At 42.8% G+C, this 23,256-nt stretch overlaps 3 protein-coding genes across 3 annotated transcripts; all 3 read left to right on the top strand.

The window, feature by feature from the left end:
* Window positions 1–200: 200 nt before the first annotated feature.
* LOC122615326 (leucine-rich PPR motif-containing protein, mitochondrial) lies at window positions 201–5,291 on the top strand. Its single transcript, XM_043790369.1, has 5 exons — window positions 201–433; window positions 886–1,411; window positions 1,475–2,783; window positions 2,845–4,566; window positions 4,631–5,291. The coding sequence occupies exons 1-5, from the start codon at window positions 294–296 to the stop codon at window positions 5,170–5,172; spliced, it is 4,239 nt and encodes a 1,412-aa protein (XP_043646304.1). The 5' UTR covers window positions 201–293; the 3' UTR covers window positions 5,173–5,291.
* A 674-nt stretch (window positions 5,292–5,965) lies between these two features.
* Window positions 5,966–10,432, top strand: LOC122612216 (pre-mRNA-splicing factor CWC22 homolog). The gene is made up of 3 exons (XM_043785671.1): window positions 5,966–6,666; window positions 6,891–8,196; window positions 8,262–10,432. The coding sequence occupies exons 1-3, from the start codon at window positions 6,055–6,057 to the stop codon at window positions 10,289–10,291; spliced, it is 3,948 nt and encodes a 1,315-aa protein (XP_043641606.1). The 5' UTR covers window positions 5,966–6,054; the 3' UTR covers window positions 10,292–10,432.
* Window positions 10,433–11,731: 1,299 nt separating this feature from the next.
* Window positions 11,732–12,518, top strand: LOC122613291 (40S ribosomal protein S26). The gene is made up of 2 exons (XM_043787395.1): window positions 11,732–11,884; window positions 11,968–12,518. Exon 2 carries the CDS (start codon window positions 11,976–11,978, stop codon window positions 12,318–12,320), a length of 345 nt encoding a protein of 114 aa, XP_043643330.1. The 5' UTR covers window positions 11,732–11,884; window positions 11,968–11,975; the 3' UTR covers window positions 12,321–12,518.
* Window positions 12,519–23,256: the final 10,738 nt, after the last annotated feature.

A 23,256-nucleotide genomic window follows, 5' to 3' on the forward strand; every position in this document is an offset into this window, starting at 1 on the left:
TAGCAAACCAATTCAAAACGCATTATTGTCCAAAAAGCTGTTTTTGAAAGAAAGTCCCTGTTTTCACAAATTGAATTTGAAATTGGTTAAGCTGGCAGATAGAGGGCGCTATGCATTGCCCGAATATCCCTTGGCTTGTGTCGCCGCTAGCCGGGTCACTAAATTGATTCGTTTTGGTCACACCGAAACAATCGATTGTCGCAGACCGAACAGACATCGGTTTCTGCCGCACTCGTGCGAACGTAATTTTAATAATAAGCTCAATTTATTAATTAAAACCGAACGCTTCCGCCATGGCATCCATCCTGAGGACGGGCAAGCTGCTGCGCTACTTCGCCGGCTTCACGCGAAACGTGCTCGTAAACTCAGTGCGCGAGAACGAGACCAGCAGCCTGCTGAACAATGCGCCCTGCATGTGCGGCCAGTTCCAAAAGTGAGTAAAATCTGGCCACAAAGCGCCGGCATTACGCAATGCAGTCGAGTATTTATGTAAATAGCGGGGAACCATCCACTTTTCAACGATTGAAACCCGAAAGGCGGTGGACCTGCCCCCAGGATCACCGCAATGGCAGTCGACTTATAGCCCACGTATTTACATAACCTCATCCGGATTGGGAGCGCCTACTATGTGGTCATCCAATTTTGCCTTAGTCGAGTGTTTTTCTTGTATCAAGTTGAGCTAAGTGTGTATACCGGAGCTTAAATATCTTATTTTTATTTTAGAAGCAACACGATTCATCAACGATTTAGTTTCCCATTAGGATCAGCCGAGCTGATCATCAGAAAAGTTTATAAAGCTTTTAGGAAATAAATAGATATACCCAAGTTATTTTTTCATACTGCATCTGAATATTTAATATATTTTAATTTTGTATATCCCTCTAGTGGTTTCGCTACGAATGCGGCGGCGAAAGCTGAGCTGAGCTTGGATAAACAGATTCGCCGGTTGGACCAGGATGTTCGCCGGATTGGACGCATCTCCCGACGCGATCTGGAGGAGGTGCTCGATGAGATCCGCACACACAGGACGGCCACCAGCTCGCAGTCGCTGCTGGTGATTCGCTGCTGCGGAAACCTGGTGCCGGAGGAGCTTCCTGAGGTGAGAACGGCCTTGGTCCAGGAGATCTGGAAGACGCTGAATGCACTGAACGTACCCATGGACATCTCCCACTACAATGCCCTGCTGCGAGTTTACTTGGAGAACGAGCATGGGTTCGCTCCCACCGATTTTCTGGCGGAGATCGAGGCGAAAGGCATCGAGCCCAATAGGGTGACCTATCAGCGGTTGATTGCTCGCTATTGCCAGCAGGGAGACATCGAAGGCGCCACTAGGATTTTGGAATTTATGCGTGCAAAAAGTCTTCCCGTCAATGAGAACGTCTTTAATTCTCTTATCCTGGGTCATTCGCAGGTGAGTCACAAAGAATTACATGGTAATCATGTGTTTTATCTACTTTTTAAACAATCCAATTAGGCCAACGATTTGGAATCCGCCAAGGGCATCTTGGGAGTAATGAAACAGGCGGGCTTGGAGCCCAGTGCTGACACCTACACCACTCTCCTGTGCGCCTTTGCCCGCCACGGAGACCTGGCTGCCCTAAAGGAAACGTTAACTGAGTGCGAGCAGAAGGAGATCATTTTGCTGGACAAGGATCTGCTGGACATTGTGTACACCCTTACAGTGAACGGAAATGGCGAACACGTTGATGAGGTGCTGCCCAAGCTTCGTCTCTCGCCTGGTTTTAATCAGGATGCAGTGAATGTGATCCTGCGGCTGGTCAACAAGGGGCACGAAGATGTGGGACTAAAACTCCTTCGAGTGATGCCCAGAAGCAGTCGTGTGAACGGCGAACCCGTTGATGTCGGAGCCTTCTTTATCAGGCAGATGGTTAAGGCTAATAGGCCAGTGGAAAAGATCCTGTCTATCTGCAAGACCCTGCAGTCCGAGGGTCTCAATCCCAAGGCTTTGACTATTGCCACTGAAGCTGGCTTGACCAATGGCGTGGTCAATAATGCCCTACCCTTGCTGCAGGAAATGAAAAATGCTGGCTTGCCCATCAGACAGCACTACTTCTGGCCATTGATCTGTTCCGCGGAATCTAACCAGGTTTTGGAAATCGTACGTCGCATGCAGCAGGAGTTTTCAGTATTTCCCAACTCCGAAACGGTCAGAGATTATGTCATCCCCAACTTGAAGGAAAAGAACTGGGAAAGAATCGTCACCTCTTTGAGGGATGCTGGAGTTCCCAACTCCACTGCTGTCACCTCGGCCGTCTATTCCGCCTTAGTGACCCACCAAATTGCCGAAGCAGCCAAGATTATGGAGAAGAACAGGGCCTACTATGTGCCCTTCTTGTTCAAACAACCTCTGATTCTGGCCCTCAGCCACACGAACGATTATGCCTCGTTCATCCGATGTGTCCGCCAAATTCACGAAGGATTGCAATTTAGGCAAGGCAAGGAGGAGGAAGTGGAGCAGGCTGAAGGCGGAGCTGCCGTTCCTACGGAGCGCATCACTCCCGATGTTGTTGGTGGAATTGTCCAGGAGGCAACCACTTATTTCCGACGAGATCGCGGAGCCACGCTGGAGAAAATCCTCAAGGGATTGGTCAAGCAGGGATTGTCCATTAGCAGTGCCAAAGCCACCCAGCTGTCCGAGCAATTGGGTTCTGAATTGACTCCAAAGATTTCCGAACTTTTGGGTAAACTGAGCTCTGGAGAACTGGAACCAGTTCCTCTTCCAAATAGCGGCAAGAGAAGCCTGGATTCGTTGTCCATCGATGGTAAGTTATGGCCCCTTTTGTCGTTAAAAACGATATCTAAAGCCTATATATTTTTATACAGAACTCGAGCGATTCATAGTCAATGTGGAGGGCAAGGGAGAAAATGCCAACAACATCAAGAGGCAACTTCTGAACGCCTGTTTCCGTTCCCAAAACTTGGAAAAGACCCTCCAGGTCATCGAGAAATTCGAGGTTGAAAAATTCCAGATCCCCGTTGGTATTTATGCCCAGCTCATCGATCTATACACGCATCACAAGAAAAGCTCTGAGGCATTGGAAACTTACGGCAAACTTAAAGCGAAAGACGCTACTTTCCAGTTAGATAACTTAAAGGCTGTTCGTTTGGCTGATCTCCTTTTGCAAGAGGAACGCGTGGATGCAGCTTTTAAGGTACTGGAGGAGAACAAGAAGGATGTTCCTATTGCTGAGGCCGAAGGAAGCTTTAATTACGTGAGCACCGTGTGGAGAATTTTGAATTCACTAGCCGAGGCTGGTCAGCCGGAAAAGCTGCGAAAATTATTTGATGCTCTGGTGGGTGCCAATTATATTGTGCCCACCAATGTGCTGCTGGGTCCACTGATCAAGGTTCACTTGGTCAAGGATGATATTCCTAAGGCAATCGAAGCTTTCGAAGAGATTTGTCAAAAGTATAAATCTACCCCTTGGAAGAACGAGCTGGCTTGTCGCCTAATTCAGAAAGAAGATGCCACGAATCTACAAAAGTTAACCGACTTGAGCACAGGCATCCATGGTGAAGTAAACAGCCTTTACGACCTGGTCTTCTCCTTTGTGGAGTGCGGCCGTGTAAGGCAGGCCAGGAAGATCCTGGAAACCCCCGGGTTGCGTACCCGTCCACAAAGAATCAGCAGTGCCTGTGATCGCTACAAGAACGAGGGACTACTACAACCCCTGGAAGGTCTTATTGAAGCAACGAAAGACCTGGGACATATTGACAGGAATAAGATTTACTACACCCTTCTTTTAAGCTACGACAAGGCAGATGAGGCCGAGAAGGCTCTTGGGTTGTGGACTAAAATGCAGGAGGAGAATGTGACACCGAATGATGCTTTCCTCTTGAAATTGGCCGAAATCCTGAGAAGGAAAAATATTGACGTGCCTTTTGTGGTGCCAGAGACCCAAAAAGAACAAACCAAAGCTAAAAAAAGCAAAGCAAAAGATGCAACTACAACAGAAGCTGCAACAGCAACTCCAAAAGTAGCGGACCCACCCAAGGAGAAGCCTGCGAAAAAGGAGCCAGCTAAAACGGAAACAGAAAAGCCAGCCAAAACCGCCTCCCATTTGGCAGGCTTTCGCAAAGCAATCCTGGCCAATGATCCTGATGCAGCCATTTCGCATAAACAAAGTGTCCTAAGTGGTGAGAAAGTTGGAGCCTTGGACACCTCTCGACTGATCGAACTCCTGGTTCGAGCAGATCGCTTAACAGAGGCCACTAAATATGTCGAGGAGCTCCTGGGAGATAAGCTGCACCCACAGCCCAAGATCTTTAAGTTTTACCTGAACAAAATTGCCGCTGCAGGTGATTTGGAAACACTGCAGAGAATTGGCAAGCAACTAAATGAGGAGCAAAAGCGTCTGATTTCTTTTGACAATCGTTTTTGCCATGCTAATATAGTGGCTGGAAAGGCGGAGCAGTTTCTCAAGCACCTGACCACGGAAATTGAGGCAGCCAAAACTCCTGAGGAGGCAACCAAGCTGGCCGAGAAGTTTCCACGCGGAGGAGCCGTAGGCATTTTGGAAAAACACCCGGAATTGGTGCCGCAGTGTAAGTCTTCAGAATCTGGTATTATACAAGTGCTAAAACTATAAATATTTCATATAATTTTCAGACCAATCCCTCGCTGAGAAGTTTGCTGCTCACAATCAACTGGGGCCCATGAATGTCCTATGGATGCATCTCATTTCCAGTGGTCAGGAGGCGGCTTCAAAAGAGATTTGGGATAAGCACCTGTCCAATGCCCCAAGGCTGATGTTCCAGCGCGTTTTGCAGACGGCTCGCGAGCAGCAGGACGAGAAACTGGCCTCTACAGTCATTTCCCAGCTGAAGCAGAGCAAAATCTCCGAGGGAGCGATCGGAAACGCGTACTCCTGCCTCATCGACATCCAGACTACCAAGGGAAACTCTGACAAGGCGATGGATGTGTTGGCCAATGCCATTAAGGACGTCTCCTTAGAAAACATCAACAGGACAGCTCTGCTTCGTTTAAAGCAGGCGGTGGAGGAGAAAGCCCAGAAGTTCCCCTACACGATCCCCGAGAAGCGAACAAAGGCCGACGACTCCAGCTCGTCGTCCTCTTCATCCTCCAGCGACGACGATGTGTCGCCATCGGTACCCGAAACCGTTCCACCCAAACCGGACAGCAAGGCTTAGAGACTTCTGTAAAAGGTCCTTCGTTAGTTTAGCCCGTCGTGATTAAAGCTTATTTTTAAAGTATTTACTATGGATAAACATTTGTAAACTAAAATAAATCTAGTTGTTTTGTTGCGAAAGTCTGCCAGTTATTCTTCTAGGGGATTTCTAAGCGATAAAGAGTCCCTTTTACTAATTCCGAGACTCGGGATTGATTTCTAATTTAAAAATTCTGTCTTAAAATCGTTTCAGTCTCCCTCCCAAATCAAATCCTCAAATTAATTGGAAAAGCGCATGCTGTTTTAAGATTGGAGATTTAAAATCACTAAAATACGTTTTTTTTTTTTCAAATTGCATGTTGATTTTCCCGGAATTCTTAATTAATTTAAGGTAACATTTTTGAAATTTCTGCAGACTTGGTTCCCATAATACAAATGTAGTTAAAGGCGCCTCACTTTGTACAAAAAAATAAATGCACTTAAGTTATGTTAAGATGCAATATTATGATGCACGGATTCTTCATTTGATAAATAATACAAAAATATATACATATTATATATCTTGACCCTTAGTTAAGTTAAACATTAGGTATGCAAATGATCGAGACATGCTGTGTTAACAAATTTTGGCTAGTGTCATATTTTTAAATTAATGTTAAACTATGATGTTTTCTAATCTAGAACTTGAGTATAAGCTTTCATTAAAAAATATGTTTATTCCTTATAAATTCGATTTGTTTAAAGGATAAGCACTATCGGTGACTATCGATTCAAACGCATATATCGATAACTTCGTCACCAGTTTGGTAGTTCCCAGCTCTAATTCTATCGCCGCGTTGTGTTTTTTGCGGCAGAGTAATTTTCATCGTTGTTTTCCTAGAAAATTTCCGGAATTAAGCGCGCGATGGGGGAAAGCGAAGCCGAGAGCGATTCGAGCAGCAATTCCAGCAGCAGCGACACTTCCAGTGGCAGCGACAGTGATGCCAGGAGCGAGTCCTCGTCCTCCGAAAGTAGCGGGCGGGAGGAAGAGGAAGCAAAGCAGGAGGAATCCGCCAAAGACGCCAAGAAAACTGACGATAAGAATAAGGGGGTGAAGAGCGTCACGGAGAAAGGGTCTGGAAAGGATAAGGATCCTGCTGAGCAAAAGAAAACTCCCGCGGAAGAGCCCCGTTCGGAACGCCAGCACATTTCCCATTCTGCTGGCGTGGAAAAGCAGCAAGAAGAAGCAGCAGCTGCTGCAGCGAAAAGCGAGAAATTAAATGAAGCGGAAAAAGTGGAAACACCTGTCCAACAAAAAGAGGGAGGAGAAGCCACAGGTGTGACGAAAGAGCTGGACAGCTCGAAGACCCAAGAGGAACAAGACCCAAGCGCTGCTCTGAAATCAGAGGAGCGGAGGAAGAATGATGAGCAGCCGGCGACCACCAATGGAAGCAGCAAGGAATCGCCGGTGGAAGCTGCTGCTGAAACAGAGGAACCTCCCACTGCAGACCACATAGAAGAGGGCGAGATAACCGACGTAAGTCCTTAGGCATTCTAATGTTTTTCATGTTTGCTTAGGATTCAGTATTCAGGTCTACTATTTCGTCATCAATGAAATTCAATATGTTTTTTATCAAAGCATATTAATTCGTAAGCATGTTTGACACTACTTATAAGTTCAACGCAATCTTTGATGAGCTTGTTTTATCTCGGAAAATCATACATGCTTATATTACATCATTTAAATTTTAAATTTTTTAGAAAGACGAAGATGACAAACTAACAAAAGACAGTAAGAACTCTGTCGTGGCTAAGAGTCCATCCAATGAAACCCATCGAAAACAAAGCCGCAGCCCGGATGGCAAACGGCGACGGCCACGATCATCCAGCAGGAGTCCGTCACCTAGCAGTCGTCGTCGACGTCGCTCGAGGAGCAAGAGCAGCAGAAGCCGGAGTCGAAGTAAAAGTCCTATCCGTCGGAGATCCAATTCATTGGAGAGAAGGCGTGTGGAGCGACAGAGACGTCATGAGGAGCGAGATAAACGTGATGAGGAACGAGCCAAGGAGCGTGAAAAACGCCATCTAAAGGGTGACAAGTCCAGCAGCACGCGTAGAGATGATTCCAGGGAAAAGAAGAGGTCGCCAGATCGCAAAAGAGATCGGTACTCCTCCAGTCCGGGATCCAAATCCTCAAAGACCACTCGCAAGCCCGAAACCACAAATGCAGATAATGAAACCGTTACCGAACCGGCAGCTAAAATTACTGAGCGGCAACGAAAGACCGTGGATGTGTTGACCTCTAGGACTGGAGGCGCCTATATTCCGCCGGCGAAGCTGCGCTTGATGCAGTCACAGATCACGGACAAAGCATCCGCTGCCTATCAGAGAATCGCTTGGGAGGCCCTCAAGAAATCTATTCATGGTTACATTAACAAAGTCAATGTAACGAATATAGCGATTATCACCAGAGAGCTTTTAAGAGAGAATATCGTCAGGGGAAGGGGCTTACTTAGCAGGAGTATCATCCAAGCACAGGCTGCTTCGCCCACATTCACCCATGTATACGCTGCTCTGGTGAGCATTGTAAATTCAAAGTTTCCGAATATAGGAGAGCTCCTCCTCAAACGCCTGGTCATCCAATTTCGTAGGGCGTTTCGACGTAATGATAAGTTGGTTTGCATGTCGGCCACTCGATTTATTGGCCATTTGGTCAACCAGAGGGTGGCTCATGAAATTCTGGCTCTAGAAATCCTTACCCTGCTGGTGGAAACGCCAACGGATGATTCTGTAGAGGTAGCCATCGCTTTTCTGAAAGAGTGTGGTATGAAACTGACTGAGGTTTCGTCCAAAGGCATTGGGGCCATTTTCGAGATGCTGAGAAACATCCTACACGAGGGAAAGTTGGACAAGCGAGTACAGTACATGATTGAGGTGCTGTTCCAGATTCGAAAGGATGGCTTTAAGGATCATCAGGCTGTTGTTTCGGAACTAGAGCTCGTTGAGGAGGACGATCAGTTCACGCATCTGATGATGCTAGATGAAGCCACTGAAACAGAAGATATACTAAGTAAGTTTATCTATGAAAAAGTTAATTTATATTCTATTCTTATCCTTTTCAACTTGTTATTTTAGATGTTTTTAAGTTTGACGATAACTATGCCGAAAATGAGGAAAAATACAAAGGGCTGAGTCGCGAGATCCTGGGCAGCGACGATGGCAGTAGTTCAGGGTCGGGCTCTGGATCAGATTCGGATAGTGATTCGGACGGAGAATCCGGTTCCGATGCGGAAAAGAAAGCCGAAGCTGGTGACATTATTGACAGCACTGAAACCAATCTGATTGCCCTGCGTCGTACCATTTACCTAACAATCAACTCTAGTTTGGATTATGAGGAGTGTGCCCATAAACTGATGAAGATGCAACTGAAACCCGGACAAGAAATTGAGCTCTGTCACATGTTTCTCGATTGCTGTGCAGAACAGAGAACATATGAGAAGTTTTACGGACTGCTAGCCCAGCGGTTCTGCAACATCAACAAGATCTACATACCGCCCTTCGAGGAGATTTTTAAGGACACCTATCAAACCACCCACCGATTGGATACGAATCGTTTACGGAACGTCAGTAAGTTCTTCGCCCATCTGCTATTTACCGACGCCATTAGTTGGGATGTGCTGGAGTGCATCCTACTGAACGAGGATGATACCACGTCATCGAGCCGGATATTCATAAAAATTCTGTTCCAGGAGCTAGCTGAGTATATGGGATTGGGCAAACTGAACGCAAAGCTGAAGGAAGATGTTTTGGTGGAAAGCCTAGCTGGTTTGTTTCCCAAGGATAATCCGCGGAATACCCGCTTCTCCATCAACTTTTTCACCTCGATTGGTTTGGGTGGTCTAACGGACGATTTGAGAAGATTCCTTAAAAACGCCCCAAAAGCTGTGCCCGCAATAAATGCTGAAATTCTGGCCAGTGCCGGGGGGAACCCGTTCAGAGATGGCTCTGCTCCCGCTGGAAATACCAAGATGGCGCCAACATCGTCGTCATCGTCGTCTTCGGACACCAACAGCGAAGACTCCAGTGAAGAGGACAGCAGTTCCGACTCTTCTAGTGAATCTTCAAGCTCCGATTCTAGCTCGGAACCTAAAAAGAAACGCAAACGCAAGGACAAGGATAAAAATAAATCTAAGAAAGCTACTAAGGAAAAGGCCAAAAAGAGCAAGGACAAAAAGGTGGAGAAGAAAAAAAGGGCGGACAAGGAAAGAGAAAGAGAAAAGGAGAGGAAGAAAGCAGAGCAGGAGCAAGAAAAAGAGAAGCAGAGAAAGAGCAAAAAGGAAAAGGAGAAGGATAAAAAGCGTGAGAAGGAGAAAAAGAAGGCTGCCAAAAAGAAATCAAAGCGCAGAAGAAAAAGTCAAGAGAGCTCGGATTCCAGCGGCAGTGAAGACAGCGATAAGTCCTCCTCCGAATCGTCGTCCTCGAATTCTTCCAGTGAAGAAAGCGACGCTGAACCTCAGTCGAAGATCAAGCGCCAGGAGAATGTCCAAAAAAATAAGTTTCGAGGAAAGCATCATGATAGTGATGAATTCAATCTAGAAGGTCCACGATCTAGAGAGTCTAATGGAAATGGCCAGAGACGCAGAGACATCTCAATTGGCAGAGAACGAAACCAAGGGAATTCTTCGTACGATAGAGAAAGAACCCGGGAGAGTTCATATGAAAAAGAACGGAAGAAACGAAATTCAATTTCCTACGATAGACAACGAAAACGGGATCGATCAGTTTCTTATGAAAGACCCCCAATAAGAGAGGATTCTGCTCCTCGCGAAAGGCGGGTCGGCAGTGGTCGCAATGAAAAAGAAAGCCGCCGGCGTGACGGTTCCTCCAGAAACGAGAGGCCAGATCGCGGAGAGCGTTCACATCGTGGCGAGAGGTCAGAGCGTGGAGAGAGGTCAGATCGCGGTGATCATGAAAAGGAACGCAATCGTGCCAAGGAACGGGAACGGGATAGGGATCGTGATCGTGATCGTGATCGTGATCTGAAGGGACATAAGGAACGTAAGAGAGAACGTGACCGGGACCGTGTTCAGTCCCGTGAGCGTGACGAATCCCGTGATCGGTCGCGAGGAGAGCGCAACTCACGCCGCTCCAAGGGACGCAGTTGAATCTGGAGTCTGGATACCGTGACGTGACTAACAAAGGCATATGAATATTTGTGTTAAATATTTTACTTTTACTTGTGTACAAAGAAACCCCACTAAGCAGATAAAACAAAAATAAATGTACAAAATGCAAATTTGAACAAATTGTGTGACTTTTTGTATAACATAAAATATCCATTACGACCTACGACTAATAATGGCCAAACTTTCAAATGAAGAGAAACCAATCTTCAAGCTAGATGCAACAAAAAATACAAAATTTAATTTAAAATACCAACCAGAAAAACATTATTAACACATTTTTCAAAATTGATTTTGGGGCGTGACAGGTTCGGGCTCATATATTGATATAAACTTGCGCGCATCTACGTATCTCAGCATCATCTCGGCCAATCAGAATTCTTAATCTTAATTTTCGAGAATACAGCGTTCATACGGAAAAACGGACGGACATGGCCAAAATAATTCGGCTAGTGAGTTATATTTATGTTTCAATTCAATTCTTTCTCTACGAATTTTACTACACTAGTAACATGTAAAATAAATATCGGTTTACTGACTAATATCGTCCTCCTTCCGAAATATCGTTCATAATTTGTAAACCTTACCTAAGAAAAAAATCTTAAAATCGATCCTAACTTTGTTCACGTCTATTTTTAATGAATTATTTTTTGTGATTAAAGCTGATAGTATTGCGCCTCTCTATACTGATTTGGGCCAAAACGTTTTCGCGTTTTCATCAATAATAAAAAAGCTGCAATGTAAATTACATTTTGTTTAGGTTTTGATTAATCTTTTTTTCAGGAACTTATGTTTTTGTTTACTTTCTAACAAGATTTCTAATATTAATTTTTAACTTGTAATAATAAATAAAATCTATAAGTGGAATCATAAATATATTGCTACGTCATATTATGCGACGTAGACTTTTTTCTGTTAAACAATTTTGCCATAAAATGAAGTTTAAATTAAAAAAAATAAATTCCTAATATTTAAAGATAAATAGATCGCAATAAAAACAAACAAACGCAAATTTTGCCATAAAAAATTAAGTTGAAATTAAAAAAAAAAATTAGGAAAACTTAAAAATAAAGAGATCGCAATAGAAACATAGTAAAACCCTTAAGATAAAACATAACAGAAAGCAATTTATAGATTATTATTTATTTATTTTGATGAAATGACCCGTTAAGAAACCTGGGCACTCAGTGTCGCGTTGCCAACTTGTTATCAGATTAAAGCTGTAACTAGCTAAAAGACAGGGTAATAGCTAGAAATATAACATTATATATTATCTTTTTTTAATTGATATTCCCGTAAGACGCATTTCAATTTAAGCGGAAGGGATTTTTGAAAAATATTTAACATTACCTCATTTTTGAAAGAAAATGCGAGGAACGTAGAGAGCAGCACAGCTTTTACGGGAAAATTTGGCAGCCCTGGTTACCAACCACGCTGTTATCGCCGGCTCGGTATTTTTTAGCCCGTTTATCCGAGTTTCGCCGGGTGTGTCCACACTATTTTCTTTCTTTTCGTTTCCCGAAACGTGAACACACGCGGATTTCGGTGGGCGGATTTTGAAAATCGATAAATAAGGTAATTATGGCAGCCATCCGCACCGCAAACGCAGTGATAAATGCTAATGGACGTGCAAACTGTTTCAATCCACTGAAAAACAGCCGGCAAGATGACCAAGAAGCGCCGTAACGGAGGACGCAACAAGCACAACCGCGGCCATGTGAAGCCCGTGCGTTGCACCAACTGCGCCCGCTGCGTGCCCAAGGACAAGGCTATCAAGAAGTTCGTCATCCGCAACATCGTGGAGGCTGCTGCCGTGCGTGACATCACGGAGGCCAGCATCTGGGACTCGTACGTGCTGCCCAAGCTTTACGCGAAGCTCCACTACTGCGTGTCCTGCGCAATCCACTCCAAGGTGGTGCGTAACCGATCCCGCGAGGCCCGCCGCATCCGCACGCCGCCACTGCGCTCCTTCCCCAAGGACATGGCCCGCAACAACCAGAATAGGAAGTAGAGGTCTCGTCCAGCCGGAGAGGAGCACTGGGTGCAGCCCCTGACATCTCTATATGGAGTCTACCAGTCTAGCCGGAATCCCGCTTCCGTACTGGGACCGCGGAATCGCCAAGATAAGCAGACGAAATATATGCACCCAGTTCTTTTTTAATTTCAAATAAACAGCGTGCTTCATTGGGAAACAGCTACAACCTACAAATATGTAACTACTTCTATTTTGGAACCATGCGAGACAAGCGTCTTGGCTTCAAATCTACAGCGTATTCAGTGTCTTGTACCCACAATCACTACCAATTACTTGGAACCACAAAGTTATTGTTCGGAGAAAGGGATCAGCAAGTAGACCCTCCAGAATGCAGCTTTCCATCTAGTGATGGAGTCCGACTTTTTGGCGGGCTCTTCCAAACAACCGTACTTTTGATAAGGAACGATCCGAGGCAGATTAGGTTTGACGAAAAGCTAGTTCACTACCATCACCTACACTTGCTAGCCATTACCACACTTAATCATAGGTAAACCAGTTAAAGGAGATAATTTACTTGGACTGGACGGCCAGTGACATTGAATCTTGAGTGAGGCCCGCTTGAAAAATATATGCGAGTAATAAACTTGGATTACCATTTGCATTCCCATTCCCATCTATTGCCATCTCATTGCTTTTACATCGACAATCCAATTGGCAATCGGCAATTCAAACATAAACCAAGCAGATTATTAATTGTATATGCAATGCGGAGTATAAATGTAGGTGATTGCCAAGCAAAAGTTATTATTTTCCAAATGTTAAAAATGCTCGATGGATAAGTAAGGTGAGTTTGAATGTAAGGTGCGGTTTTTGAATGTACATGGAGAAATCTGCTATTGGGTGATAGTGTCCTTCCTGACTAAGAAAAGCCTTTGGAAGGAAACCCTTGAGATGCAAGCTTTATATTTATATTAAACATGACCATACAATTCACAGCAGGTGAACACAACTCAATGAGGTTTTTAATACCCGTAAATGTGGTTTTAACTCTTAACTACTCATACGTAGCTGACACGCAGCATCGACGATTCCACCTGTTTCCTGTTCGGCAGTGATTAAGTCGTGTGTGATATCTCATTTCCGGCCACCACCTACTTAAAATCCAGGAATCAGGAGGAAGAGTAAACTACTATGAATTTAACCAATAAGACAACCCTTTAATGTGGGCTACATGTTTGTAAGAGTGGAACTTTTGGACAAATAAACGCCTTGTAAGTAAAATTAAATGTAGAAAAGCAAAGTATCGATGCTCCACCGCGGTGGCGCCACAGTGCCATGTAAAATGTAAAATACGCATCAACTTTTAGCTCATTAACTAGAAATGCTGTAGTTCTTGAGATTTAATTTATTAGATCATTAGATTAGATTAAAAAAAAAGCTCCCTAAAATATGTGTGTATCTTATCACTTATACACTATTCTAAGTGCGGCTAAAGTGTGAAATTAAAAGAGTTTTCAATGTTTCATTATTTGAAAATGGTGCTGATTGATCATCATTTTGATAATGTCGATTGGGAATTGTAATGTCTGATCGAGCACATTTCTTCCCATGCTGCATTTAAACAGTCCAATATACCCACCGCAATTGCGTTTTCCTAGGGTACATCCTTGCATACTGTTTTTTGGCATAAATTACACAGACGTGAGTGCAAAGGCAAATGAGTGCGTGGTCGTGGGCCAAGGGGGAATGAAGGACTTGCCTCCAATGGGTCACATGCATGTGTATGAGTGTGTGTACACTTCCTGTTCCTGCTTACCCCTTTTCGTCCTTTTTTCTTGAGCCTTAGCAATTTTTTCGTCGCATTCTGCTGGTTCAGCAGCAGCTCGCTGAGCTGAATTATTGTTTTCGTTTTGCCGGGCAAATAAAAATAAAACGTAGACACAAGCAACAGCCGTTGATCATTTAGCATAAATTAAATAGAGCACACTCAAGTGCTAATGAAAATTATGAGGAGAATGAGCAGGGCTCAAAGTTGAACACTGATTTGATTACTCACTGGAGGAAATACCCTTAATAGGTACAATTTTTAATTATAATTATAAAAAGATATCGGTAAGAATTATCTTTGCTATTGATTGCTTAAAGCTCGCTTTGTTATGCAAGGATTTTCTCCTAAACGCCTATCATATAATCCTTGGTATGATATCCTGTAATAAGTTTATCCCATCCCACCGAATTCCCAATGCACAAATGGCGGAGTCCGCGTATTAATCGCTCCATGTAAAGATTCCCGAATACCGTTTCCCAATCGCGATTGTCTCGCAGGACAACATGGTTTCAATTTCCTCCTTAACTGACGAGGCTTAAAAAGTATTTGGAGACGCATAGGTCGCGAATCAGAGTTCGATTTTGCCTCGGGGCTTCATCATTTTCCTGGTGAGACTGAGAAAGTTCACTCAGCGCTATTGGATTAGGGAAAATGATAATACATAACTTCTATCAAGAACACTTACTAATAGTGGAAACTTTAAATTCATAACTTAATTTAGTAACCTCATATAATTATGCAAAATATTATATTGTGTCCTACCTCATAACAATAGGTTGTTCAACTTAATTTACTCGTATATTTACATTTTAAACCTGTTTTCATCTATCAAGCATTTATTATACCCGTTACTCGTAGAGTAAAAGGGTATACTAGATTCGTTGAAAAGTATGTAACAGGCAGAAGGAAGCGATTCCGACCATATAAAGTATATATATTCTTGATCAGGATCAATAGCCGAGTCGATCTGACCATGTCCGTCTGTCCGTCCGTCTGTCTGTCTGTCCGTCTGTCTGTCCGTCCGTATGAACGTCGAGATCTCAGGAACTATAAAAGCTAGAAAGTTGAGAATAAGCATACAGACTCCAGAGACATAGACGCAGCGCAAGTTTGTCGATTCATGTTGCCACGCCCCCTCTAACGCCCACAAACCGCCTAAAACTGCCACGCCCACACTTTTGAAAAATGTTTTAATATTTTTTCATTTTTGTATTAGTCTTGTAAATTTCTATCGATTTGCCAAAAAACTTTTTGCCACGCCCACTCTAACAGCCACAAACCGCATAAAAGTGTCACGCCCACACTTTAAAAAATGTTTTAAATTTTTTTTATTTTTGTATTAGTCTTGTAAATTTTTATCGATGTGCTAAAAAACTTTTTGCCACGCCCTTTCTAACGCCCACAAACCGTCAACAACTGTCAATGTTGAAATTTCTTCTTCGCACTTCCACTAGCTGAGTAACGGGTATCAGATAGTCGGGGAACTCGACTATAGCGTTCTCTCTTGTTTATAATATACATATAAAATGCCTGCAAGCCCACTTATTCCACTTCAGTAGGCGTGTTCTATAGTCAAATACTCGATTTTTTTATTGCATAGCGGCGATAACTTTTTGCCATTGCTCACTTTCCCATTTTCACATTTCCACTCGCAATTGTCTCGTCCTTTAGTTCTAACCCTCAATCGCTCATGCAGCCTCTCAGACTCCTGCCATATTTTAACTTTAATTTCCGTTTCATTTTTTGCCGGGCTGGAGCCTTTCACTCGCTTGCGATTCCAATATCCCCTTTATTTTCGTTGTACCTATACATACGTACGTACATACATACAGATATACATGTATTTTTGCGAGTCCCTAATGCCAGGGACAGAACAAAACACTTTCACTGCCTCCTCCACCGGCGGTCCTAGGATTTTTTATTTCTGGGGCTTCTGTTGTTGGCCACTCGCTGTATCGTAAATAAAAACGTTAAATGTTTTTTTAACGTGCGCCACTTAACACTCGGCACAATTTAAAGGCAATTGGGCACACCAGAGAACAGCAACAGCAACGGCAATGGCAACAGCAACAACCAGAACATCGGCAACAGCCACCGAGCAACAATGGCCACAAAAAGTCAATCAATGCACATACAATATCTCTTTATATATAAATGGGTATGATACGTATACTCGTATGTCTATGTCATGGAAAGCTCTTTTAATGGGAGTATTTGCTTTCACTGAATCAGCCACGGGCAGGGAAAAGATTTTACTGATTTCACTTATTACAATCCCTATTAAGCTATATTACAATTTTCCCATACAATTAGTCCTTATTAATATTTAACATCATTAAAAGAACTCGTATTGCTGATATGATTCTTAACATAAGCGTTTAAGAATCCGTACCATCAGCGGCTTATATACTGAGCTTAACATAATATGATTGGAGGTTTCTTTCCAAGATATAACGTAACTCCTACAAAAATTACTTAAATCAAACGGTATTGCAGTTGCCTCTATCTTTTAGTTTGCCCAATTGTACTCTTTTTTGCAATGTCTTCTTTTTATTATTATTATTTTGACATTTTGTTAGCCGGCTCGTAATTTAATATAGATTTTTTCCCCGAACCCAGCCAGCATCCTTTCATTCTCAACTTGGACTCGCTCATTTGTTATGTCTCAAACAATAAATTGTCAATTGATTTCTGGTTTCCTATTTATGAGACTGCCATATATTTGTGAACTTTTCATTTTTCTTTGCCTCGGTGGAAATGAAATATGGTTGTACATGAAGGGACGTGAAGGGAGCTTTTCCCTTTGCCGCCTACTTACATCTGGCTTTTTGTGTTGCTTGATTCCATGTCAAACAAATCGTAAAAACAGCATTCCTTTATTTATATACAAATAATCAAATGGCGTTGGCTTTTTCTTCAATAATGGCAGAGAGGTTGGCGGAGAAAAGGCTCGTGTGGAAATTAAAAATGCTTTTTTATGTATTTTTGACGTCAATAATCAAAGTGGAACGCGAATGACGACGCCTGCAGCTTCCTGTGGGGTATGTGATACCTATAAATAAATATGATAATATAAAAAAACGTTTGCATTGAAATGCATAAACATATATGTATGTACATATATTCGCCCCCTCCATTGTTGAGTGTTTATATTGTGATTGATAAAAAACCGAACCAGCGAAAATGTTTGATTGCTGTTGCTTTTGTTGCTTTCGAGCACTCGATGGGTGTTATTATTTTTATTGCCAATGACAGCTGCGGGTTTTTCATGCCTTCGCCAACACCTCTTCCCCCCACCCAGTGTTCACTGTACTCGCGTGGCCTTGGGCTCTGTTCGCTTTTCCCTTTGACCGTGGGAAATGTGGCATGTGTCCTCTGCAAAGTGGAGCTGAAATGAGGAAAACAGACGGAAAGTAATATTTATATGCATATGAATGTTAAGCCTTTATTTGTAATCGAGTGTGCGTGGGGGAGGAAGCAGAATTTTAATCATTGGGCAGAGAAATTCAAGAAAAATACAAATAGCACGATTGAGTGCTGGTTTTTAAACTTTATTGCTCGATTGACAGTTTCTGCATTTAAGTAGTGCATTGTTTAATCATACAGTCAATGTTTCTGTATCAGTGTATACCGGTTAAAAAGTATTTTATTGAATATTACACATACTGTAAACAACACAACTCCATCAAGACTTTTTTAAAGAACACACACACATTTTCTTTAACAATTTTTACCTCTTCTCGCTTCTTTCCCTTTGATCATTTGCACTTATCGCACTCAGCTTCCATATTTGCTTTATTCATCCCCGAATCGGTCAACTGTGATAATAAATAAGTAAAAATAAAAGAATTGGACTCATTTGTTGGCCCAATTGCGAAATGGAACCAATTCATTCGCAGCGATAGCGGGGCGAGAAAATGGGGAAAAATAGTGGGGAACAGGTGAGCATTCCTGCATTCGTTTCAATACAATTAAATTTCCACGCTGCTTGATTTTAAACGCTTGACGCATTTTAATTATTTTCAATGAGAATGCTTTATGAAATTCGAGAGGGGCGACGACCCAATTGCTCAACATTGATGGCTCCCGATGCCTTTCCACCGCCACTGCCAACGCCCCTTCGATTTTTAACTTTCATTCACCACCCACCAAGTTTTATCCTGGATGAATCCTTCGGCTGCCTTCCTGTGTGTGTGGCAAGCGGAAGTGCAGCAAAGACAGTGGAAGCGAGTCGAAAATGAATGTCATTCATTCGAGTCGTGCATTTCGTGCATGCAATTAATTCGCTGGTGCCCACTCTTACATGCCGATGGGAAATGGCAGGAAAAGTGGGCAGGTGGGGCAGATGGGGCAGGTGGGGCAGCCGGTCAAGTTAATTACAATCTACATTGTTTATCGGTCTTGAAACCTCCAACCACTTCCTTCGGCGAATGCCTGGGACGCGTAACAGGGTTTTCAAATATTTAACTCAGCCCTTTTTGGCCAGCGCATTGCTTAATTATACGAGCATTTTTTAAATATTTCACTTTTAATTGTTTGAGGTTAATTAATAATTCAGCAAATTCACTGCAGAACTTTCTACCCAGCTCCTTCATCCTTTGTGTGTGCAGTTTTAATGGACCAGACTTGCTAATGGCCGAGGCTTTTATAGGTTCGTTTATATTTCTCCGCTCATTCCCGCCTTTGTATTGAAGTCTAGTCTGAGGTCTGGACCTGGACCTGGACCTGGACCTGGACATCATCTGCATAATTCTTCATTAACGCGAACTTAATGCGTTTATGGTTAACGCAGACAGCGAAATGATGTTTCATAATTCAATTATCGTGGGGCACGTTGGTTGGTTGCCGGGGCTGGGGCTGCGGCTGGGGCAGGGGCAAAAGGGAGCCGAGGGGCGCTGGAAAATTGCGGTTACGGTTCGGTCCTTAAAGGTGAAAGTGTTTTGGGATCGGCAGCAATGTGTTCTTAATTGAAAAAGTTGCAACTGATTGAGTTACAATAAAGCGAGAGGCTGGAACTTTTAATTAGATTACTCCGATACGTTTAAACATTTATTTTTTTAAATATAACCATAATAAGGATCACAAATATTATTGGATATAAATGAGGTAGCTTTGCAATTTTTGTAAGCTTCGATTTATGCTTTGATTCGTAACCACCAACGCTTTAATAAATTAAATTTACCATCACCCAAGCAACACGCAACCACTGGCTATCTCACTTAAAACGGGAAATCCCCAAATGGCCTGATAAGAATTTCATTTCCTATGCTATTCACACTCATCCACCGTTTAATCCCCATCCCAATGGCCATAAAAATTGATACGCACAATCAGAAACCCTTCTCCGGTTTGGACCTTTTCTTGGGAAGGGTCGGCCATAAGGCCCAACATAAACAAGTTAGTCAAATAAAACATTTTGTTTTTAATAAAAAGCCAAGCAAACAGAAAAAAAGAGAACCATAAATGGATCAAAGTAAAAATTGGCCTGAAAATATTGTGCCACATTCACATACATATGTGTGCGTGTGCGTGAGCTTAACCCAAATTATCCATAGCCCGAGGCCTAAACACCGACTTTCACTTACGATTGCGTATACGCAGTGTTGTGTTAGCGAAGGCAAACCAAAAAATACCAAGAATCATGACATGTTTCGGCCTGGACTCGAAATCATTTATTGCTGTCCACTTGCCTTTTTTTTTGTTTTTTGAATTTTTGCTGTTGTTATTATCTCATGAATGCTAAATGCCCTGAGCGTCTGTGAGGCAAAATATGATAAAGGGACATTGCGAGAAAGCCTTTATGCCTCCGGTTATGATTACGCAGAAAGAAATTACTTTTTTTTTTTTTAACATTGTCAGGAGTCTTAATTTTATGTACCACTTTGGAATAGTTTAACTATTTAAATGTATTGTCTATATAATAACGAATTCTATGTTTAAGTAAACAGTCCTGATAAAGAGTCCTTCTTGTCATGCTTTTTAGGTATTTTTGGCAGTGCGAAATTATAAAGTACAATGTACATATGCAAGAGTCTGCCGTGATATCTTCTGCAATTTATCATACTGCAAAGTGAGTTGTGCGTGTTCCAGGACTCGCCCGGCTCGCATTCTCCAACTGCGTGTGGGGTTTTCCGGTACGGGACATTATCCTTCGTCATTATCATCACCGACATCATCATCGTGACGGCAGCCACTTGGATATCTTGTGGCTTAGTCTGACCCATTATCCCACTTATGCACATTGAAGGCATTCAGTCAGCCAGTCAGTCAGACTGTTGGTCCTTGCGATTCCTTTGGCTTCACGCTGGCTTTCCCAGTCGGCGCTCGTTTTTGAATAGCGCACGAGTTGAGCGGAGATCCTGTGGAGTCCTGCTTGTATTTACACAGAGAAAAACGCCATTCATTTTGGTGTACTCTTAATCTATAATTTAGGAGGTCAATAATGTACCTACTACGCTCAGTGATTTATAAAATAGGGAAACTAAGTTAAGGGGCAACTTTATAGCAGTCAATCTTATACTAATAAAAACCCAAAGTGCCAATCAAATGTTGACCGCGTTTTTCTCCGTGCCCATGTGTCTGTATAGCCTTTCCGTGTCATTGTAATGGCGGCACATCCGTTGCAAGTAAATGCCATTTGTCGAAATAAATTTCCGTTTTATTTAAATCCACGCATAGTCGGGCGGGGGGAGCGGAGTAGAGGGGATAGATGGGTGGTAGCTGGGGGGGAGTTAGTAGGTGGTGGGTGGTGGCAAGGGGCACCCCACATGTGGCCAAAATACACGCACACAGGCAGTCAGACAAAACGAGGCTTAAGTGTATATTTTATTATTATTTGGACTGCTTGATGACATTTGTCGTTGTACGGCCAAAGACCGGATGTCCTTCTGTGCAGGCGCTACCTCGCTCTAAACTCCCACCCACTTTCCCCCAGTGTCCTCCCTATTTTCCCGCCCCCTGCCCCCAACCGCTCCCCCCTCAACCATCCACCGTAAAAGCTCCTTTGTGCGTGTTGGCTTTTGATTGCCGCATTGCGTATGTTCATTTGTATTTTGTATCGCTCTCTATCTAACTATCTATCTATCCATCTGACTCATTCTGTGTTCCCCCTCTTCCTTCCGCACTTCGTCTCTTCCCCGTTCTCTGCGGCATCTGCACTGGAAAATTGCCCTATCTGATGTGTAGTCTTATTAAATAATCCCGTTGTAATTAACTCATTCTGTTTTCATCATACAAATAAAAAAACAATTTAAAATTCCACTATTGCTATAACATATTTTTTGATAAATATACATATATTATTTTCGCCGTGCATAACAACTGTTGCCTTCGTCCTGTTTGGCTTTTCGTCAGCTGCAAATCATTCGGCAGCGTTGAATGTTTGCCTAAGCCCAGGGACCCTTTTTAGTTCAAGCCCCCTGCTAAATGTTTATTGTAGTGTGCCCCCCAAAATTTCCAGCATTACTTCATTGCTACATATATCGCTTTGTCATCAATGATGAGCTATTTCTCCTACGTCCAGCAATAAAGGATTTCAAAGTTTATCGATTTTGTAGAAAGTAAAAGAGTATATCAGAAGAGTTTTTCAGAATTTTGAGTATTTTGGTGCAGGCTCTGAAATGGACGTTAAAACGAATTAAACGAAATGTATTTATAGTGGAAATTCTAGCAAATAAATGTTTTTCTTAACATCCATGCTTTAAAATCGGCAATGTAATTTAATCAGTCCGTATATACGAATATCTAGTGTTTATGTCGAACTTGTTTATACACGCGGTTCATTTCCAAACCCAAAATCCACGGGACTCGTATCCCTGAAACCCTTCCTTCTGCCGGAATTCGCCACCGCCCCTCGGCTGATTTTCCGGTTTTCAACATATTCATTTGCATATATGGAAATGACAAAAACATGGCCGAAAAATTGAATTGAACTTGTGTCCGAGCATGTCCCACGTCCATGACAATCTCCATGTCAGTCACTTCATGCCGGTCACTCGGCGGGTGTCCCTTTCGGTCTGTCCTTTTCGCACTCCAGCAATCTGTCGGTTTTGTTTTATGGCCCTGCCTGGAGGTCATCTTCTCCTGAACCTCCTGAACCTCCTGCATCGAGCCATCACTCTGACTTTCCGATGCTGCTGGCGACGATGATGATGATGACGCTGGTGGAAGCCTGAAAGCGGAGACCTGGAACCGGAACCCTTTCTCTCACACTTAAAATTAAATGCTTCGTTATTATTGTGATATGATGCATGGCCGAGAGCGGGGAAAAGTCGGAGGAAAATCCTTTTCAACCCACCAAATTGCGTATGTCAAGCTACATTTGCCTCGAAACTTGTCGGCCGGTCCCTTTAGAATGTTTCAAATTTTAATGAGCGGTACATTTAATTTTAATGTCTTGCGAACATGTGTTCATTAATGCCAAACTGTGACCTCAGCCCAAGGACCGTGTAAGCGTCCAACATTTTGGGCTGCTACTAGTTCACGATTCAAAAGGAAACTTAGATAGGTTTACAAATTTTAATACGTTCTTTAAACATTCTTTTCCAAATTTCTTCATTCCTTTCTGACACACACTTAAAATAATGAGCGCTTAATTTAGCACAAAACCAGCAGCAGAAATTGAAACTTTTTCTCGGTTGAGGCCAACGCAATCATTACGCTCGATTAGATCCTCAATTCGTTGGGCTGCTTTTTTCTCTGGCTCTGGAGTTTGGTGATTGATTCGAAATTGGTTGGCGCTGATTTCACACAATCTATCTCAACTTTCTATGAACGTTAAACGTTTAATGCCAATGCCCCTTACCCAGCCAACTCACTTTGTTGGAAAATAATTACGGAAAGGCAGCCAACGGCAAGGCAAAGGCAAAGGCTTCGTCAGGATTAAAAATAGGCGGTGCTTAATTGGGCGTATTTGATTTGCGGCCTTGATTGTCATAAAAGGAAACGAAACAATCATGTGCTGTTATGAGATAAAAATGTTGGATTTGATAATGGAACAGCATGGAGGGTGTTCAAGGACTGCATAAAATGCTTAAAGAGTAAGATAAAGACTTAAAGAATTAAAGGTTAAGTTTAAGAATTACAAATGTGATTTCCATTTTGAAGAAACTCTGGCTTTTCCACAACCGAATTCTGACAGAATTA

This window comes from Drosophila teissieri, chromosome 2R (genome assembly GCF_016746235.2).
Source record: "Drosophila teissieri strain GT53w chromosome 2R, Prin_Dtei_1.1, whole genome shotgun sequence".
NCBI lineage: Eukaryota > Metazoa > Arthropoda > Insecta > Diptera > Drosophilidae > Drosophila > Drosophila teissieri.

What these genes read in the sequence shown, in the direction of transcription:
- LOC122615326 (XM_043790369.1), top strand. Translation starts at nt 294, where the DNA reads ATGGCATCCATCCTGAGGACGGGCAAGCTGCTGCGCTACTTCGCCGGC. An exon ending in ATGTGCGGCCAGTTCCAAAA is followed by an intron (nt 434 to 885) that starts GTGAGTAAAATC and finishes ATATCCCTCTAG; the next exon opens with TGGTTTCGCTACGAATGCGG. An exon ending in GGATTCGTTGTCCATCGATG is followed by an intron (nt 2,784 to 2,844) that starts GTAAGTTATGGC and finishes ATTTTTATACAG; the next exon opens with AACTCGAGCGATTCATAGTC.
- LOC122612216 (XM_043785671.1), top strand. Translation starts at nt 6,055, where the DNA reads ATGGGGGAAAGCGAAGCCGAGAGCGATTCGAGCAGCAATTCCAGCAGC. An exon ending in AAGAGGGCGAGATAACCGAC is followed by an intron (nt 6,667 to 6,890) that starts GTAAGTCCTTAG and finishes TAAATTTTTTAG; the next exon opens with AAAGACGAAGATGACAAACT. An exon ending in TGAAACAGAAGATATACTAA is followed by an intron (nt 8,197 to 8,261) that starts GTAAGTTTATCT and finishes TTGTTATTTTAG; the next exon opens with ATGTTTTTAAGTTTGACGAT.
- LOC122613291 (XM_043787395.1), top strand. Translation starts at nt 11,976, where the DNA reads ATGACCAAGAAGCGCCGTAACGGAGGACGCAACAAGCACAACCGCGGC.